Below are 22014 nucleotides of genomic sequence, written 5' to 3'. Positions count from 1 at the left end.
GGAGTGTGTGTAGGTCTGTTAGGGTCCTCTGTTCACTCTGAAGTCGCTCTTGTTGGTTTAAAGTTTTCCCTCATTTCCCCGGGCTTTTTTTTCTGAAACACATGTACAACATAAACAGGCCTTTGTGTACAGGCCCAGGGAAAGCCAGAAAGTCTCTCTCTCTCTCTCTCACACACACATTCAGTAAACAGAAACTTGTGCGTAAACCTTTGATTTTTGTTGTACTAAAAGCTTTAATGTCGCTCCATTTAAGTTTTACATTTGCAACTGAAAAGCTTCATTAACAGACTTTCATGTAAAACTACTAAAAACAGAAGGATAAAACACAACAACATAAGCAGTGTCATTAATACAGATTTGTATTTATTTAATTTCAGATGCATGTCATTGTTAAATGAATAGGTATTCTCAAAATGAATTTTATTCTCTTATAGGGTTCCAAGAAAATGAGAAATTTATTGCAATGTTCACTCTGTTCTTTTCCATACAGTGATTGAAAACATTGTGTAAGGATCAGAACAATTCATTATTTACTGTTGAGATTCTCTCTTTAATCACATTCAAGTTTGTGTATATAAATGTGGCTAATCCAGATTGACAGTCAAACAGACTAAAGACAGCAGAATAGCAGAAAGGATATAGCAGAAAAGTCATATGGATTGCTTGAATCCGTTTTTGGTCTGTTTTGGGGGTAATTTTTGGAAGAAATTAAGTTTAACATTTGGAACAAATTGCACACATGAAGGTGAACTGTCTTAAATGTTTCTTGGAGATGTTAAAGGTCTCCACGAAACAGTCAATAGACTGTAATGCATGTTAAAACGATTAAAAAACAGATTTGACGATTAATAAACAGATTTGAGACAATGTCATATGACAGACTTCAGACTTTTTCACAGTCCATGGGATGCAGAACACTGGATATAAAGTAAAGTCCCCTTTATTTATATTGCACTTTATACAATACAAATTGTTTTTAAAGCAACTTTACAGTGATAACAGGAAATTAATGCAACAAAGATCGTTTTGCCTGTACAGCAGCTCTAGAAGAAAGTCATTGTCCAATTTAAGTAAGTTGGTTTATTTCCATTGTGAAAATCATTAGTTATATATAGAAAACAGTGATGTCATCATCCAGCTCCGTTCAGTTCTCATACAATGTTGTCAAAGCAGGCAGATAAAAATATTAAGAATAAGTATCCCCAACTAAGCAAGCCAGAGGCAACAGTGGCAGGAACCCAAACTCTATCAGGTGACAGAATGGAAAAAAAAATAAAAATTCAAGCTCAGTTGTGGGGCCAGTTCTCCTCTGTCCAACAAACGAACAGTGTATGATTATGATTCATGCAGCATTATAGGTCAGAAGTCAGATTAGGAATTGGAAAATTCTAAATATTTAATCTAGTTCCATCTGATTGAATATTGGATTCATCACATCGGTATGAAGATAAGGTTTATGGTACGTTTTTTTGATACAATCTCTGTTGACAGTTCAGGGCTGTATTGAGGTTGTTTCTACATGCAGATCTTCCATTTGATTTTGATACGGCCTGGATCTGGTTGACCACGGTAAACCTCGGGATAAACTTTGAGACTAATATTAGCGTAGATGCCATTCTTCTTATGATGTAACGAGTACATCAGGTGTTATAGGAAGTGTTTCCGGTTCCGGCTGACTTAATTTATACTTGCTTTGAGGTCATGAACACATGAACTAACTTTTCTGCATTTGTCAGAGCATATGTTGTAGTTTAGATATATTTTTAAGATGGAAGAATGTGGTTTTACAGATACTAGAAATGTGGCTTTCAAATGACAGATTGGTATCAAAGAGCACACCCAGGTTCCAAACCTATGAAGAAGACTTGACAGAGCAGCCATCATGTGTTAGACGGTATTCTAGGTTATTACGTGTGGAAGTTTTTTGGTCCAATGATTGGAATTTCCGTTTTTTCAGAAATAAGTAGTAGGAAATTATTAGTCATCCAATATTTTTACATCAGCCATGCATTCCGTTAATTTTGTGAGTTGATAAGTTTCATCGGGCCATGAAGAAATATAAAGCCGAGTATCATCAGCATAACAGTGAAAACTAACTCCATGCTTCCTAATGGTATCTCCCAAGGGTAGCATGTACAGGGTGAAAAGCAACGGTCCTAGTACTGAGCCTTGTGGTACACCATACTGAACTTGTGATCGAAAAGAAACCTCTTCATTTACTGCGGCAAACTGATAACGGTCAGATAAGTATGATTTGAACCATGGCTAGTGCAATTCCACTAATGCCAACAACGTGTCTATCCAAAACAATGTTGTGGTCGATAGTATCAAATGTAGCACTAAGATCTAGTAACACTAATGAAGAGATACAACCACGGTCGAATGATAAGAGCAAATCATTTGAAACTATAATGAGAGCTGTCTCAGTACTATGATACAGTCTAAATCCTGATTGGAAATCCTTGCAGATACCTTTTCTTTCTAAAAAGGAAAATAGTTGTGAGGATACTGCCTTTTCTATAGCATTTTTGACCGAAAACGTAGATTTGAGATCTGCCTGTAATTGACTAAATCTGTAGGATCAAGTTGCATTTTTTTATAGATGTTTAATAATAGCAGATGTTGTGTAATAGTAGATATCCAAAAACACAGTGTTTAACAGTAAGCACCCCAGAAGGTTAAGGTCATGAAATGTTTAAAACAAAACTGTAAGAAATAAGTAGATCTTAAACAGTAACTTTTATCATCTTAAAGGTTCTCTAAGCGATGTGGGGCCAAAACATTTTGTGTCACATACATCAAACGTCTCCTCACTATCGGCTAGCTGCCTGTCCCCTAAACACACTGTAAAAAAACGCGGTCTCTGTAGACACCACAGGCTCCACAAACGGCAACAAAAACAATCATGTCTCACCCGGACCACGAAACCTAACAAACAGTGTTCCAGCCAATCACTGGCAAGAAGTATTTGAGGGTGGGTCTGGGGGGTTAGTGCGCGTGCACATGAAGGGGGTGTGTGTGTGAAGGAGATAGAAGCATCAGAGGGAAGTTTGGAAAATGGCCGACACACGACCAACGAGACGTCGTTCTGAAGAACAAATTAAAAATAAGAAGGAGTCGGATAATGAACGTGCGAAGTTCCGAATTTACATCGGTAGCAAAGCTTTTGAACGATGGCGAGAACTCCGGCGGCAGAAGGGCTTCCAGTCCGACATTCAGGTTGCTCTGTTTTTGCTGGACAGGTGGGTAACGTTAAATTGTTTTTTTTTCTTCTAAATTGACGCTTTATGTTCGCCAAACCCACACAAGGATATAATTAGCTAGAACTATGCACGTTCACAATTATTTCAGGAAGCACGGAAGGGAGGGGGAGGAGATGAGATGCGGCGGAGGGAGGGCCTAGCTAGCCTCCGATTTGTTTGAAAATATTCCGAACGTCAACAACACCCAGGATCGCTCAGAGAACCTTTAAAAGTTTTCGGTATGTATCCTGATGACAAAAAAGTGGCTTTTGCACCAGAGGAACCTTTTCATAGTTCCTAGAACTATTGGTGGAAGTACCCAGATTTTGACCTGGAATGATTTTAGTTTGGAGGAACTAATTTATATCCTACTTCAGTGTAGGGTCTAAACCAGTACTATAGGAACTACCAGGGATGTTAGTGTATTTTGACTGGCTGAACGGACGTGAAACACCAGCACCCAACGTTTTTTAAAAAGCTGTGAAACACACAGATTATAGCCTATATATGTACATGGAAAATGGTAGATTGACCTCTTCACCTAAAGAGAAAGTCCAACATGACTTTGAGGGGACCAAGCCAAACAAACATGATTATGTATGTATTTCTGCTCAGCTAGCAACCCTGGACATCAACCACATACGCAAATACTTTTTAAAGGGATACTCCACTTTTTTTTGGAAATAGGCTCATTTTATCACTCCCCCAGAGTTAAACAGATGAGTTAAACAGAATATCAGTAACCAGACAGTTTCTGTTCTCACTGACTTCCATAGTAGGAAAAAAAATATACTATGGAAGTCAATGAGACCAGAAACTGTCGGTTACCGATATTCTTCTAAATATCAAAAAAAATCGGCTGAATACATTCGAAAACGGTAAAACCCAACTGTTTAACTCTGGGGGAGAGGTAAAATGAGCCTATTTCCAAAAAAGTGGAGTATCCCTTTAATATAGTGTCTACTTTCTATGTAAAACAATTCTATCCACAAGTTTCCTACACCCCATGAGGCCTTGCGTCAAAAGTGGGCGCGACTTCCGGTTGGAAGTAAACAAAGCGCGATTTGACATGCTTGACACTCGTTCATTCAACAGTTGACAGTCATTCAAGTTATAGCGATGCAAACTAGCTAACGATGTGGGAACACAACCTCAACGAAATTCAAAAGGGTGAAATAACAGTACCTTTACCCTCCGCAGTAGTTGATTGGGAGTATTATAATAACATTATTAATAATCAATACTCATCAAGGCATGGTGACAGACAGTTGTGCGAGCTGACAAACAATTAAAATAAAAAATACACACTTAGTCATTGTGCTTTGGAGTTTATTCAAAATTATAAATAAATGTGTAACTTGAATACATTAACTGGCACATTTGGTATTCTGTCAACTCACGCTTTGATCCTGAGTTTAGGTGTGACATCAGTAGAGAACAGCCAAACACATGCTGATAGAGTTTATAGAATATTAAGAATTTAAACAAATGTACACAGGAAGATTCGTCGTCTTTTGGGAGGTGATGGAAACTACAGTCGTTGGCAGGATCACTCTGATTTCGTTTTCAGCTTATGTTCAAAACAATCCCGTTTAAGCCACTGAATTAGTTTAGTCCGGTTATACATACAACCGCGAACAGCACATGTTGTCCCTGAGCTCCGTAACGACATCTCTCATGAAGATTTGCGTCTTTAAATAGTAAAATAATTCTCCGAAAAACAGCTAGCCTCTTCGCTAACTAACACACAAAATACCATTGGAATGCTACTTCCGCCGCCTCACCGGAAGTTTCACCCACTTTATTTTTTACAGGAGCGCCCCTCGGAAACTTGTGGATTCAATGTCAAATCTATTTCAGTTGCTTAGTCGGTATAGGGTCTAACATGTTGTTGATTTAGATGAGTTACAAGTGAAAGGAATTTAGATGAATTAGCTCATAAGGGAAAAATGAATAATTAATCTTAACTCACTATAATTAATTATAAATATTTGGATCAGTCAATCGAATTAACTTTAGGTAACTGAATTAATAGTACAATCAAGTATCGTCTATCAATTCTTCAAAAAGGATATTTTCAGTGGCCACTTTTTTAGCATGTACCTGTGATCATAACCTTTAAATCAACATTGTTTTATAAGCAGACCAGAATCAACTCGTATGAACTGATTCTTTGGAGGACTTTGGGTCCTACTCCCTTTGTGTCTGTATTCAGGACTCGGGGAGTTTGCGCTGCTGATGTGAATTTTAGCAGGGTACCTCTTTCTTGTGGCTGCACACAGATTGCCTTAGCTCTCTCTTTAATTTTTACATTGACTGTTTTTTGTGTCTTTGTGTGAAATGGTTATCCAGCTGCTCTCGGTGCCCAACGGCTTTTCAGAGCCTCCTGAACACCAGTGATTTTCTCCGGTTGCTCCATTCTCTCAGCGTTCTTGTGCATGGCCTTCTCTCGCTGAGAAGATGATGCTGGTCAGCTCTTTGTGGTCAGGCTGGATGTCGGATGTCTACATGTGTTGCAGTCTCGCTGTTTCTTTCTCTGCCATTACAGGTCGTTAGCTGCTTCAGGCTTAAGTATGTCCATCACACTGCTCTGCCTGGTCTCCAGGGGGTCCTGGTGGGGGGCAGGGCTGGATGTCTGAGGCATACTGGCATACTTGTGGGAACACAGGAAAGAGATGGGAAAGGCAAATACAAGTTCATACAGAGGTGGTAAACTATCTCTGTGAGGGAACGGCTGCTATGTGGGCTTTGTGGGTGTGAATTAGCTGATGTGGGGTAGCTAGCAAGCCAAGGTGCTTTTGTTGACAGTCAGGCTGTATGTATAGTCAAACTATTACTCAAAACTGATGGTTCTTCTCGAGTTTAGACAATTTTTTCTCTTCTATAGCAAAGAATTAATGGAATTTTCTTCAGGGACGCTACAATGGACTGTCTGCATGATAATGTAATAGATGGTTGCATGTTTATAATTTTCTCTATAATATTATCAATCTTGCAAGTAAAGAAGTTTGAAAAGTCATTACTGCTGTGATGTTAGGAAACTTCTGAAGTTTAAGCATTATTTCTTTTTAATTTAGCTGCTGTATCAAATAAATCCAGAGGGTCGTGTTTTGTTTTGTTTTCTTCTAAGAGGGTCTAAAAATGAGCAGATCTAGCAGTTGGTAAGTCCTTTCATTATGTAATAGTGCTGTCTTTCCACAAAATGCAAAAAACCTCTAGTTTTTTGTTTTCAAAACCATCAACATCAATTTCATGTGACAATATTAGATCTAAAGTATGAATATGACAATGAGTGGGTCTTGACAAGGCTCCTAACTCCAATATAGTTTAGATTGTCTATAAATGCCAATCCCAATTCATCTTTTTCATTATCTACAGTATATACATATTAAAATCACCAACATTAAAGACTTTATCTACAACCAGTACTAACTCTGATAGAAAATCAGCGAATTCTTTAACCCCCTGAGGTCGAGTAACGTGTCGCCGCGTTATTTTTTTTTCACATAGCTGCAAAATTGACTTAAAATATTCTGTCATTAATGGTCATATAAATAAAATCAATACATGATTATAAACTATAGAGGGTCTTCTGTTTTTTTTGTGTACACTCTTATTAACATCAAACCCTTGTGTTTTTGTCAAATAAATAAAATAACTCACTGTGTCTCCGCAAAAATCTTTCTGAAACGCGTCCGAATAATGTAACTCAGTAAATACTTGTCACAGAGACGCGAAAATTTTCTCTTTATGAAGCTGAAATTCACTTCTTTTAAATGAAGTCATTTATATAAAAAAGCAACTATTCTCAGTTGATGTAATCCGTATGAAAAGAGAGAGATGTCAGTCTTTTTCCTTTCACCTAATTATTGCGGATGACGTGTTAATGTGACCTTGCCCACTGAGAGCACACGCTATTCAAGCGCTAATGTTGAGGCAAGCCAGCCAGCTCGATAAAACATCCAGTTTATCACAAATCTAACCTTTACCTCATTTATGGACAAGACTGCTGCACACTTCTTATACTGTGTTTATTCAACTCTTACAGTGATTTTCTGCAGTTTAACTGATGCTTCATCTTTAGTGGGATGTACAATAAACTTCATAAAACTAATTAGTACATTTTTGGCCATCATTCGGACGTTGTCTGCTACAGCAGGCTTGTATTAATAGTGTATGAGCAAGATGAAAAATAAGTTATAAGCTTAATTGAACTAAACTATACCTGTTCTATATCCATAAAGCATATATTCTGTAGCTCTATGGGCATTATTGTCCGACTCCAGGTTGAAATGAACACCGGTACTGAGACTTTCTGTTTTGATATTAGGCCTATCATTCTGCTAGGCTCATCCCTCTGTGCCGGCAGCACCAGCTCATTTGCATTTAAATGGATACACACTAAAACGGCACGTTTTTAAACGTGACACCAAAAGTGGCAATTTTAACATGTTGTAAAAAATTATCTGTTGGGTATTTTGAGCTAAAACTTCACTCACACGCTCTGGGGACATCAGAGACTTATGGTGCGTTCTATTATACCCAACGAACCGACTCGGACCTCGGATTTGACGTCACGTCCACGTTTCTATTATGTTTTGCTTGTCCGAGTCGGAGAAAGCTCTTGTAATGGTAGCACTGGCCGAGTACCAGGCACTTACATTAAAATAAACATATTATGACTACACCTCATCAAAACGCAGCCATTTGAACTTGAAAATGTTCACTTTATTTAAAGTTTTTCATGTTAATCTTCTGTTAGCAACGCTAGTAATTGCACTCACAACAACCGATTCCCATACCTACAGGGGACGCAGTAATACGAGTGATTATAATGGTCATTTAAAATACCAAATCGGTTCAAAAACAATGAATACAATTCATTCTTACAAGTCACAGGGCGCAGCTCGGTGTCCTCACGGTTGTCCGACGTCCGAGAGGAGAAATCCGAGGAAAGGGGGCGTGTTGCTAGGCAACGTCTGTCATCCGTTTCGGATCTCCGAGACGGATGAATACTAGAACGCACCATTATTTTACATCGTGTGAAAAGGGGCATAATTGGTGCCCTTTAATGTCAGTCGCTACAGCTCCCGGAAAACATCTGATGGTGGTTGTTTACTTTATTGTCACTTTCCGTGTAATAGAATCGCCAATAACTACGGCACTTTCAACAGGATTCTCGGTAGGTGTAGTCACTGAGTGGAGAGAGCCTTTTTGATATTCTAATCGGAACAGAACAGCTGCGTTTTGTGATTTATTGCGATTTTTATTATCACAATAAGCCAAATTGGTTTAAGCAACCCTAATTCTTATCATCCTCGATTAAAGTTTGGATATGTATCTCTAGTTCTGGAAACTTCTCTGTCCGCCTTTCTATTTCACTGCATTTATGACATGTGAAACCCTCGTCGTTGACAGAGAAGGCTATATGCTAAACATACGGCATGCAGTGCAAGTGTACATATATGGAGGAAAGAGGCCGCACTTTGCATAGACAGTTTATTTTACACAAACGCATTTCGGCGCGTGCCTTCTTCAGTGTGCAAAGAATCATACTTTGCCCAATCTTATATACCCACACCAGTTGACACACCCATAATCACATCAACCAATCATTTTAAAATGATGCACATGTTACCAATGTTTCAATGAGTCCATCAATGAAAGATAAGGACACATATTTAGATACAACATATAATACAATACTAGTAATATGTTTACAGGAAACAGCTTAGAGACGGGTCCTCATTCATTTCATTGGGGATACATGTGTTTAAATTAAAAATGTACCAAGCATCCCTTTGAAGGAGGCGGTTCTCACGGTTTCCTCCTCTTGAAGACCGACCGACACACTCCAGACCCATAAATTTGAGCTTATTGGCATTATGTCCCTCAGAGTTAAAATGTCTTGCGACTGATGATTTCTCATCATTCTTTCTAATAGGACACTTACAACAACTGGATGTTTTTAGCAATACTGTGACTTGCACTTTGCAAGTTGTGTTTTTGTGTCTTTTTTACCTTTTTTAACCCTCAGGTGCTCTTTGGTCATTTCTGACCGAAAAATGTTCTGTTTTGAAATTTAAAAAATCACAGCTTCATCGGAATATTACGAAACTTGGTGACTTTTATGGCATTGGGTATGTGAACACACAAAAAAAATTGAGGTCATGATCCGAGCAGGCTAAGTGGTCGTAAAAAAAATAGTCACACTTGTGCTCTTCGGTCAAAAATGACCGACCATAGGAAATGAATGGGAAATTGACAAAAACACAAAAACTTTGAGATTTTTTGTGTGTACAATCTACAAATCGGCCACGATGCAGAAAAAAGTGCTCAGCATTGAAGGGGTGACACTGTAAAACATCAAGAGTGCAAAACAGACATACCCACCCCTACGCACACACATACACACACACTTTTATACACAAAAACACCAATAAATTGTGATTAAAGAAATCTGTTTTGAATATTTAAAAATCACAGCTTCTTCAGAAAATTACGAAACTTGGTGACTTTTATGGCATTATGGTATGTGAACACACAATAAAATTGAGGTCATGATTCGAGCAATTTAAGTGGTCATAAAAAAATGAGTCACACTTTTGCTCTTCTGTCAAAAATGACAACCCATAGGAAATGAATGGGAAATTGATAAAAAAAAAAAATTCTCTGAATTTTTGTATGTACAATCTACAAATCGGCCACAATTCTAAAAAAAAAAGTACACCGCAAGAAAGGGGTGACACTCTACAACATCTAGAGTGCAAAACAGACACACCCACCAACACACACACACACACATACAAAAACACTTTTATACACATACACACCAATAAATTTTGATTACAAAAAGTATGTTTTGAATTTTTAAAAATCACAGCTTCATCGCAATGTTACGAAACTTGGTGACTTTCATGGCATTATGTATGTGAACACAAAAAAATTGAGGTCATGATCTGAGCATGCTAAGTGGTCTTAAAAAAGATAGTCACACTTGTGGTCTTTGGTCAAAAATGACCCCATAGGAAATGAATGGGAAATTGTAAAAAAAAAGAAAAAAAAATTGTGAATATTTGTTTTTTGTCATTTTTTTTTATAAGAAATAGTTTTTTAGATTGTTTCAACTATATATACAAATCCACCACCAACAACAACAAAAATGTGTTCATAAACAGCTGGGTAATTCACATGCCTCTCAATAGAGAGCTGTACATGCCATCAAGTGGTTACACCATGATTCTACGCTTTTTCTCTATACTGTAACCAGATGGTGCTAATTTTCTTCAAAAAATATTTTTTTTTTTCTGAAGGCCTAGACTCTATATTAAACTAAAATACTGCATTAATATTTTTTTGAAGAAAATAATATATATATAGAAAATAATATATATTTTTCTATGGCAAAAATAAACCATAAATATTGCATAAATATTCATAAATTAATTTAAATTGTCTCAAAATACTAAATTAAAAAGAATAAATATTATAGAACAAAAATAAATTGCATTGGTTTTACTGGGATGGAGAAAGTTTCATTTTTAGGTGTCCGGTCACTTTTGACCGGGAAGATAACAAGTGTGACTCCGAAACGAAGAGCACCTGAGGGTTAAAGATGAATTTCCTAAGTAATGGAAAGTAGGTAGTTTTAAACACATAAAATGTATGTGTTTTTAGTGATTTTTACCGTGCAACGCCTGGCCTCTCATGGATTATTACTTTAAGGAGATAAACACTAAGTAGAAATGACAAACCTTTCCCCCTTGATGTTTGTTAATCAGTTGTCCTAATGCACGGATTTATGATGGTTGTGTGTGTTTTTCTTCTGTGCAGAGGGAGTTCACTCGAGCAGGTCTCATCTGCACAGAGCTCATAGTGAGGAGACCCCCAGTTCCAACAGCCCCCGTGGACGGTCAGCAAAATCTCTTTTTTTATTTTACCATTGTTTATGTCTGGCTTTGTTTTTTTGTGTTTTATTCTTTTGTTTCATGTCTTCTGCTGTTTTTTTCTCTCTCATGTACTAGTCAACACACCCTTGCGTTTTTATGCATACCATTCTAAATGGACTGAATATTTACAAGTGTGTGTTAGTGGTTGGTGGTATGACCAAATTTTTTATCATGGCAATGATCTGTATATAAAAATAAAGTTTTGCTGGAAATTCTTCTGTGGTTTACATGTTAAATAACTATAGTTATATGTACATATTTAAGTGATCCAGTGAATTAAACTTTATTTTCTTTATTATTTGGAATTTGAGAAATGAAATCCAAAAAGTAAGATTATTAATAACTAATTACCTTTATTCAACTTTATTCGGTTCAAAATAGTTTAACATACATTATAATAATATGGTTTGGTAACCCTTTTCATTAGTTAACATTAGCTAACTACATTGGTTGACATGAACTATTAATGAACTGCACTTCTACAGCATTTATCAATCTTTGTTAATGTTCATTTCAATTTATAATTCAACTTAAAATTTCATTTACTTATAGATTATTAAAATCAAAAGTTGTATTTGTTAACATTAGTTAATGCACTGTGAACTAACATGAACAAACAATAAACAGCTGTATTTTTATGGTAACACTTTACAATAAGGTCCTTTAGTTAACATCAGTAAACTACATTAGTTAACATGAAGTAATAATGAACTGCACTTCTACAGCATTTATTAATCTTTGTAAAAGGATTAGTTCACTTTAAAAAAAAAAAACTTTTGCTGATAATTTACTCACCCCCATGTCATCCAAGATATCCATGTCATTCTTTCTTCAGTCGAAAAAAAATTAAGGTTATTGATGAAAACATTCCAGCATTTTTCTCCATATAATGCACTTCACTGGGAACCAAATGGTTGGAGGTCCAAAAGACTCTTTCAGTACAAACTGAAAACTGTTCAAAGGGCTTTAAACGATTCCAGATGATGAATAAGGGTCTTATCAAGCGAAACGATTGCTCATTTAATAAATAAATAACAAAGTTTAAGTTTTATAAGCTCAAATGCTCGCCTTGCTCTGTTCTGTAATGCGTGTTTGTGACTCTCCTGTTTGAACTCGTTCATCAAAATGAACGAATCTTTTTCCGACTCAATTTGTTCGTTTCGTTCGTTGAATGAACCAAAAATGTGTTCATTTTGATGAACGAGTTCGAACAGGAGAGTCACGAACGCGCATCACAGAACAGAGCAAGGCGAGCATTGGAGCTTATAAAACTTAAACTTTGTAATTAATTTTTTAAATGAGCGATCGTTTCCCTTTTGCAGGAAACAGTTTGCACTGAAAGTGTCTTTTGGACCTTGAACCGTTTGGTTCCCAGTGAAGTCCATTATATGGAGAAAAATGATGGAATGTTTTCATCAAAGACCTTAATTTCTTTTCAACTGAAGAAAGAATGACATGGACATCTTGGATGACATGGGGGTGAGTAAATTATCAGCAAAAGTTTTTTAAAAGTGAACTACTCCTTTAATGTTAATTTCAGCATTTAATAATACATTTTTAACTAATATTAACAAAGATTGACAAATACAGTAACAAATGTATTTTTCATGGTTAGTTCATGTTAGTTAATACATTAATTAATTTTATTACTCAAATTATGAAAATGTTAGTTCTATCAAACCAGGAGCTTAGTTGCCTTACCCACCACCAGTATGTTCCAAACAATTTAAAGGGTTAGTTCACCCAAAAATGAAAATTCTGTCAGTATTTACTCACCCTCATGTTGTTCCAACCCCGTAAGACCTTCGTTCATCTTCGGAACACAAATTAAGATATTTAGGATATTAAAATCGCTCCTGCATACAGTCCATAGGCTTCTTGAGGGACTGGCTCTTGCTGTCCTCGAAAAGTAATTGAAGACATCGTTAAAATAGTTCAAGTGACTACAGGGGCTCAATCTTAAGTTTATCAAATGACGAGAACACTTTTGTGCGCAAAAAAACAACAAAAATAACGACTTTATTTCAACTATTCACTTCCTTCTCCATAAGCCTATAGTCCGTTAACGTAGTGTGATTGCGTAGAGCTACGTCACACGTAGGCTCACTATTGGTCGACGCTGGTCATGTGTGTGTGATGCGTGTGACGTACAATAACAGAAGCTTACGCTATTAAACTAGTAACCTGACTCGCGCAGAGGGAGAAATAAACGAATAGTTGAAATAAAGTCGTTATTTTTGTTGTTTTTTTGCGCACAAAAGTGTTCTCGTCGTTTGATAAACTTAAGATTGAGCCCCTGTAGTCAGTTGGACTATTTTAACGATGTCTTTTATGACTTTTCGGGGACGGCAAGAGCCAGTCCCTCAAGAAGCCTATGGACTGTATGCAGGAGCGATTTTAATATCTTAAATATCTTAATTCGTTTTTCCGAAGATGAACGAAGGTCTTACGGGGTTGGAACAACATGAGGGTGAGTAAATACTGACAGAATTTTCATTTTTGGGTGAACTAACCCTTTAATGCAGGGTCTAATAATCTAACCAAATCCAAATTTTGATATCCAATATATTTTTATGAACCCTTGAAATTTCTATGGGGCAATACATTATCATTCTATTGCTCATTCAGCCCATTTCACTGTGCTGTTTCTTAACCACGTGTGTTAAAATTAACATGTAGGATTTTTACCTACCAATGTTTTGTATGGACCCTTGAACTTTGCACATATTACTGTTTAATTCATTTCACATAGCTGTTTCTCGCGGCCATGTAAATGATGCTTTAAAGCTAGAATTTGGGCTTCGTACTAGAGGAAATGGTCTAACGATATTACTCATTTTAAACAGCCTTTACTTTACCAGGCTTTTTAAACGACACTTTAAATTCCCATAGATTTATAAAGATGACTTGGCTAATGAATTTCTTTAGACCATTATCTCTGGTATAAAGTCCCTTTTATAAGTGGCCAAGAAAGGGAGCATTTCAGTTGTGTTGTGGCTTGTTTCCATTGTGTTGTTTAAATTTTCTTGTGTTTTCACTACTGGGTCACCGTACTGGCAAGCAAATGTGTTCCTGGACATTTTAATGATAAACATTATCTAGTTTTAGGCCCGATTTACTAAGATCCTAAATAAAGAAATTTCCTTGGATAGTCGAAAATAATTTCATGCACTTTATGTGGGCACGCAGCTGATTTACTAAAAATACTTGACACATGTACAAAACGGTTGTACAGACCTATAATTAAAATGATTCACTTTGCATGTGGGATTGCAGAAGCATAACAACAAGAAATACACATCACTAGAATAACCAGCATATACGTGCATACAATCACTCCACTGTGTGTCATATGAATCTCTCATATATTTTCAGAAGTTTAGGTAGTTCATCTGGGGGTTCTTGTGGAGATTCTCCAGCTGACATGAGCATGAGAGGAGCTGTTCTCACTAATGGTGAACTGAATGGAGAACCCGCAGAAACCACATCCCGTCGCAACTCAAAGACGACTATCAACAGCCTGAGCAATGCTGGTTAGATACACACACACACACACACGTTCAAATTTACAAACATACAAACTCACCCAGGCTGCTATGAAATATGATCATAGCACACTGATACAATGTGATGAAGGCTCATCTCGATCTAATACTACAATCAATGAAAGGTGCTTTATTTTGACAAAGTATTATTGAATTGTTACATGTTTTATGAGAATTATTGTGCTTCTAATAATAAGCACATCCTGCTCTTTATTTTCTTTATAAGCTCTGATGTGTTAGTAGCTTTAGGAATTCCTGGCTGGATATGTTTACAAACCGTGATATAAATATATAGCAAAAACTCTTTCAATTGAGACTTAACATCGTCACCATGATAAATGTTCCCCAACCCGTCTTAGGCCCTAGTAAACACTCTTTGAGGGCTCTGATTTGGTAAGATGTTAATTCTGACTTTTTTTTTGTTGGTCTTTTTGCTTGGTGTTAAGGTAAAGGTGAGACACCTACTAATGGGATCGAGGGAGGTCACCTGTCACGTCCAGCTCTGTCTTCACCATCACTGAGCTCAGACCCCCCTGGTGGGACGGACAGTCCTGCCCCGCCGCCAGCCACAGATGCCCCACCCACCACTGACCAGACCAGTATAACCACAGAGACACAAGCCACTGATGCACTGCCCACTGGGTTCGTCAGAGACATGGGGTTTAATTTAAACATGAACAAATTCCATATCAGTTTTCTCAATGATTTTCATCTCTTGCAGTTGGGAACAGCGAATTCTTCCTCATGGACGAGTCTATTATGTGGATCATAACACAAAGACCACCACATGGGAGAGACCCCTCCCACCAGGGTGTGTATTTGTCTTTTTCACATGCTTTTACTGACAGCCTTCAATCTCTAACAATTTGCACATTAACATTTAAAATTACTTCACCACCCTAATAGACCCCTTTTCAGTTGGTAAACATGGTGACGTTTTTATGTGGGCGGAGCTTAGGTGGAGGCAGAACAATCCCTCTGGCCGCTTCACTTATGCTAGTTAGCAAGTTTTATTAGCTTGTTTTTTTTACAATGACTGGAGAAAATCAGATTTTATCTTAATGTGTAAGGTCACTCAGTGTCCAGGACCGCGATTGTTATTTCCAAAAGTTATTTTTAACGGGCAGAACCAGATTGGCCGACCCGTAGCCGCCTACACGCTCACTCAATGCATCGATCTGACAGGATTAACGTAACGTTACCTCGGTTGAGTGGCCTGACTTCTACACCTACCTTATAGAGAAACCGATCGTAAAGAGAAAATGAGGGCATATAAAGCTTTAGATGCCTATAACTATGTGCTGAACGGTCCTGTACAAGACTTGTGTGTATGATCCGCAGTTCTGCCGAGCCAGGGCAGAGAAGACGACAATGTAAAGAGTGTCATGACGGTCCGATTTTAATCATGTGAATATTTTCTAGAAATAAAAAATCCAGATACAGCATATTCATTTTTCATCAATTCTTGCACCAAACAACACAATAAGATGACATTTAAAAATAATCAAAGTAGTTTAAAGGAGAACTCCGGCAAACAATGAACCTTTGGTCTAATAAAACATCGGTACATAGTCAACCGTTCTCTGAGATTTGTTTTTAATGATAATCGAATGTAAAGAGTTTTAGCTCTAAAAACTGTTTAGCGTATAATGCTAGTAATGGGGGCATTGACTAAGTAAAAAGAAATCGCTAGTTTATACCACTAACAAGGCTCAAAATAGCCCCACACTAACGCAGTAACATAATGAGGCTCCATACATACAAAGCGAAGCATTGAGAACTTTGTAAGTGTACAGACCGTTTAATAAGAAAATACTTTATGAAGACAGTTCACTTCGCGTATACAGACAGGAGCCATCTTAAAAAATAGTCTCGATAAGTCAAACCACGAACGTCGTGCTGAGTGATCTGAACTCTATGAAGTTCAACGAACTTCTGAACTGTATGAACGGCGTTCGGGGATCGACTTATCGAGACTATTTTTTAAGATGGCTCCTGTCTGTATACGCGAAGTGAACTTTCTTCATAAAGTATCTTCTTATTAAACGGTCTGTACACTTACAAAGTTCTCAATGCTTCGTTTTGCATGCATGGAGCCTCATTATGTTACTGTGTGAGTGTGGGGCTATTTTGAGCCTTGTTAGTGGTATAAACTAGCGATTTCTTTTTACTTACTCAACGCCCCCCCCCATTACTAGCATTATACGCTAAACAGTTTTTAGAGATAAAACTCTTTACATTCGATTATCATGAAAACAAAACTCAGAGAACGGTTGACTATGTACCGATGTTTTATTAGACCAAAGGTTCATTGTTCGCCGGAGTTCTCCTTTAAGCTCCTTATTATGTATCCGAATCTGTGCTGGTTTGCATTGGCCGCCTCCAGTTTTCACTTTGTTTTGCCTCCAGCTAGCGCCGTGACGTAACTGTGATGTCGGCGCAAAAGGGGTCTATAGATGAAGTAATCGAAGATTAGGTGTGTGCGATATTGTATTGTCTATGATGACAGTGTTTTTCAACTGGTGGATCGCCAATGTGTGTAGTCAATGAAACAACCACAATGAACTTAATTCATCAGCACCCAATTATGTACAACATGGCCTTTGTCAGGGCGGGAGAAAAACCTCAGGTGCTGCCCAGGGCCTCAACTAGCCACAGCTCGGGATTGGCAGCTGAAGGTTTACCTAGGGAAGCAGCTGAAGTTTCCGGATAACATTGCAACATTCAGGCCAGATTTGGTCTTAACATCTGACTGTTCCAAGCAAGTGGTCATGTTGGAGCTTACTGTCGCTTTGAAAGACCCGATTGTGGCTGCAGGGGCTTTGCAGGACAGTCTGTACATCGGACACTCAGTCTCCTTGGTGTTAGAGGGTTTTAAGTAAGAAGAGCCACAAGAACATCATAGAAGCTGCAGAAAAGCTTCAAGGTGGCTGTGGATCAAGATGGGTGGTCCATGGCGAGGGTGTCTGATGATCTAATATCTCAAACACCCTATGACTGTGTTTATCACTGATGAAGTCTCCAAGTTGCCAAGTTGGGTGTTTCAGAAACCAATCTTGCCATAGGTTTGACATATCATGTCATTTGTATTGCTCTTCTTAGCTTTTAGTCTTTTTAGCTTTTTAGTCTTAGTCCTTCGGATGATTCGAGAAATCGAGGTCCTGACTCCCAATAAAAATGGTCAAAAAAAATCCCAGGATGTCCTTCGGAAAAAGACTAGGGGTTTTACCTCATTGTCCTCTATCCATCTAATCATTCCCATACATGCTGATTGGCTTCAATCAGCATGTATCCTTTGCGTTCTGGCACAATATGGCTGCCATCGCATCATCATCCAGGTGGTGCTGCACAATGATGGTGGTTGAGGAGATTCTCACCTTCCATATGTAAAGCACTTTGAGTACCCAGAAAAGCGCCTTATAAATGTAACAAATGAATTAGCTTGAAAGAGTATGTCTGCCTTTGACTTCAGTGTGGTGAGTCTGGATTGAGCAACAATATCATCACCACCAAACTTTTCCGGTAAATGTGGGTTAGTTCTGCACGTCAGATTGAGGAAGTTTAGCCTATTTCTCTTTACAACACTGTTTCAGCTCTGTGACGTGGGTCAGATTCATTGCATACACAGCTTTCTTTAATTCCATTGAATTATGGTCAAAACTTTTCTGCTGTTTCAAAAACATTTACATTTCTTCTGCTTTAAACATTCAGCATGTTTAGGGTTCAGTCAGACTGACACCTTGAAATGTTGATTTCTCTGATATAGCTCAGAATCTATCAATGATGGGAAGTTGGCCTAGTCCAGAGGCGGCAAAATAGCCCAACACTACTATACCACAACTGTGCTTCAGAAGATCTGATGTAGATCAAATGTGTACAGAAATGTGGAGGGTTTGCAAAATTTCTACCATAACTGTACTGTAACGTGCTGTTCACACAGGAGTATACAGTGGAAAGGAGGCTTTTGAGAAACATTTAAAGGGATACTTCACCTCTGGAAAGATGAATGTGTATTTAAAATGGGTCTTTTATGTAGAAGAAATGTAAAATTAGTTTTGAATTTGGAGCTTTCTAGACTGAGAAAAGCCAGAAAATGTATTTTTGGCTTAAGTGGATGAAAGACAACTCCCAGAATGCACTAGGGTTGTGCCGATAGACGATAGTATCGTGTATCGACGATAGTCTGACATATCGCCGATGGCAGATGCCTTTGATGATATCAATACGATAATTGTCTCGTTTTACCATAATGTATTAAATTATTAGGGCCCAAGCCCTGAAAGGGCGAAGGCCCTATTGTTTTCCTTGCGATTATTTTTCTTCTCTATTATTATTATTATTATAATAATTATTATTTTACTACCTTTTGGGCACTTTTGGGGCCCTTAACGTGCTCGAAAACTCTTGAAACTTTGCACACGGGTCAGAACCCGCGGCCATCAGAGCCGGGCTGAAGATGGTACCCGGGCGTGGCAGGGCAGCTCGTCAGCGCCCCCTGGAACGGGGTCCGAACACTTGGTCCATAACTCAAACACGCTTGTATGTAATAATATGAAACTCGGTACACACGTTGATCTCATCGTTTCATCTATACCTCGCGCTCTTACTTTTTACCCCAGCCCAACAGGAATTTGGCTATTGAGGTTTGTTTGTAAAACGCTCGCAATGGAATGTCAAATACTCCTCCTAGAGCTTTGATCCACATTCGACGAAACTCGGTCAGCGTGAAGTCAAGACATTGAGGATGAAAGTTTGCGAGGGGATTTTTTATATCTCGAACGGTTTGTCCGTGGCGAGGAAACGAAATCATGGCGAGAAACGTGAAACAGGAAGTGTGTTATAACTTCAGCATACATTAACTGATCTTGATGAAACTTCAGCAGTGTGTTCGCTGTAAGAGGACGATCACATGGATGTGACTATTGTGAGTCAAAGTTATAGCGCCACCAACTGGCAGCAGGAAGTGTGTCACTTTCAAAATGCTTAGATATCACCCTTTTATTTTTACCCGATTTGCTTCAAACTTCATATGTATAATGTAAACATACGGCAGATGTAGACCTGTGAATGGATTCTTGATATCTTTGAAACTGTTGCCGTGGCGACGCATCAAACTTTACCCTTCTTTTAGGATGCTTTTAGGATGCTTTTGAGACCCTTAGCATGCTTCAAATTGCATGAAACTCGACAGACACATCACATTTATTAGCCAGTAGACATGTGCAAAGTTGCAGAAACGGGCGTGGTGAGGGCTCAGTAGCGCCACCTTTTGACAAAAGTGGGGTGGTTAGTTTTAACTAGAGTTACAAAAATTGGTATGTATATTGTACTCCTCGAGCCGGACAACTTTTTAATTGACACTTATTAGCTAGGACCCACAGAAACTCAGATATTTTTGTTTGAATATGGCCACTCTGAGCCTTTGGCTGGCTGGCTGGCTGGCTGTCTGTGTGTGTGTGTGTGTGTGCAGGGGGAGGGGGCTTAACCATTTCACTGCTGTGTGTATGACCTGCATAAAGAAAATACATTTCTCAAGCCTGGTATTTTTTAAATAAGTTTTTATTTTTATTTTTTATAAGTAAAGGCATATAACTAGTTTAATTGTAGTGAATTGACAATAGTTTTATATAATTAGTTTATTAATCAGATTAACTTGGTCAATAAACTTGGTCTGAAAATTTGGTCCATAAATTAAACACACTTGCATGTAATAATATGAAACTTGGTACACATATAGATCTCATCGTTTCATATATACTTCACACTCTTACTTTTTACCCCAGCCCAACAGGAAGTTGGCTATTTAGGGTTGTGTTTAAAACACATGCAATGTAATTTAAATTATTGCTCCTAGAGCACTGAACCAAATTCGACGAAACTCGATCAGCGTGAAGTCAAGACATTAAGGATGAAAAAGTGCCACGGGATTTTTGATATCTCGAACGGTTTGGCCGTGGCGAGGAAACGAAATTATGGCGAGAAACATGGAACAGGATGTGTGTTATAACTTCAGCATACATTAACTGATCTTGATGAAACTTCAGCAGTGTTTTCGCTGTAAGAGACCGATCACATGGATGTGACTATTGTGAGTCAAAGTTATAGCGCCACCAACTGGCAGCAGGAAGTGTGTCACTTTCAAAATGCCGTGGCAACGAAACAAACTTTAACATTATTTTTTGATGCTTTTGGGACTCTTAGCTTGCTTGAAATTGCTTGAAACTCAACAGATACATCACATTTATTAGCCAATAGACATGTGCAACTATGGCAAAAGATTAAAGTAATGTCAAAAAAGTAAACACTAAAAGCCTCATATCTTCTAAAAATGTAATTATACATCATTTGTTTCTAAATTAAATTATACAAATATTATAACTTGGTCTTGCTCAATCTGAGCCTGCTGTCTTTGCCTGTCTGTGTATGTGTGTGTGTTTGTAGGGGGAGGGGTATTAACCATTTCACTCCTGTGTGTATGGCCTGCATAAAAAATAAATGCCTTAAGCCTGGTATTTTTTTAAATAAGTTTTTTATTTTTTTATAAGTAAAGGCATATAACCAGTTTAATTGTAGTGCATTAATAGTTTTATATAATTAGTTTATTAATTAAATTAACTTGGTCCATAAACTTGATCTGAAAATTTGGTCCATAAATCAAACACACTTGCATGTAATAATATGACTTGAGTGTTAATCACATCATGTTTTCAGTTTGAATATAAAATATATAAATTATGTAAAAAAAAATAAAGTTGATCCAGCTGGAGCGCAGGCTGAGAATAGCGCTGTCATGACTGGATCAGAGATCATCAGTCATGCCTTCTCATACCTTACGCGCACACCACGCCCACTTACATCAGATCACATCAACATGTCAGCCGGAGGGATAACGAGGGTCGTCGTCGCTTTTGGATTCAAGAATTTCTTACAACAAGATGGCAAAAGAACAGCGCTTTGCAAGACATGCAACGTTAAGATCGACAGTCAGATGACAACCTCCAATTTCGTCCGTCATTTGAAGAGCCATATTCTGCCCAGTAAGTGCTTGTCAATTTGTTAATGTTATCTGGTTAGCTCGTTCGTAGTTAGCTAGCTAATGTAAGTTAAAGGAGAACTCCGGCGCAAAATTACACATTGTTACCTAGTCAACCGTTATCTGAGATTTGTTTTCATGACTGCCGAATGTAAATAGTTTTATCTATAAAAACAGTTTAGCCTATAAGTGACGTCCGACATTCTGCATATTGTGTTATTTTGTTAAGCCCCACTAAAGGCATA

General features: G+C 37.8%; 1 protein-coding gene across 2 annotated transcripts in view; it reads left to right on the top strand.

The window, feature by feature from the left end:
- Positions 1-22014, top strand: part of wwp2 (WW domain containing E3 ubiquitin protein ligase 2) — a 112397-nt gene that overhangs the window by 29926 nt on the left and 60457 nt on the right. For both annotated transcript variants that reach the window (XM_039656675.2, XM_039656674.2), the window contains exons 6-9: positions 11076-11154; positions 14567-14724; positions 15183-15378; positions 15458-15547. In XM_039656675.2, coding sequence (XP_039512609.2) covers positions 11076-11154; positions 14567-14724; positions 15183-15378; positions 15458-15547 — 523 coding nt within the window. The remainder of the gene's footprint in view (positions 1-11075; positions 11155-14566; positions 14725-15182; positions 15379-15457; positions 15548-22014) is intronic.

Source organism: Pimephales promelas, chromosome 25 (genome assembly GCF_988280905.1).
Source record: "Pimephales promelas chromosome 25, fPimPro1.hap1.1, whole genome shotgun sequence".
Lineage (NCBI taxonomy): Eukaryota > Metazoa > Chordata > Actinopteri > Cypriniformes > Leuciscidae > Pimephales > Pimephales promelas.
This window is presented reverse-complemented; position numbering and strand designations above follow the sequence as displayed.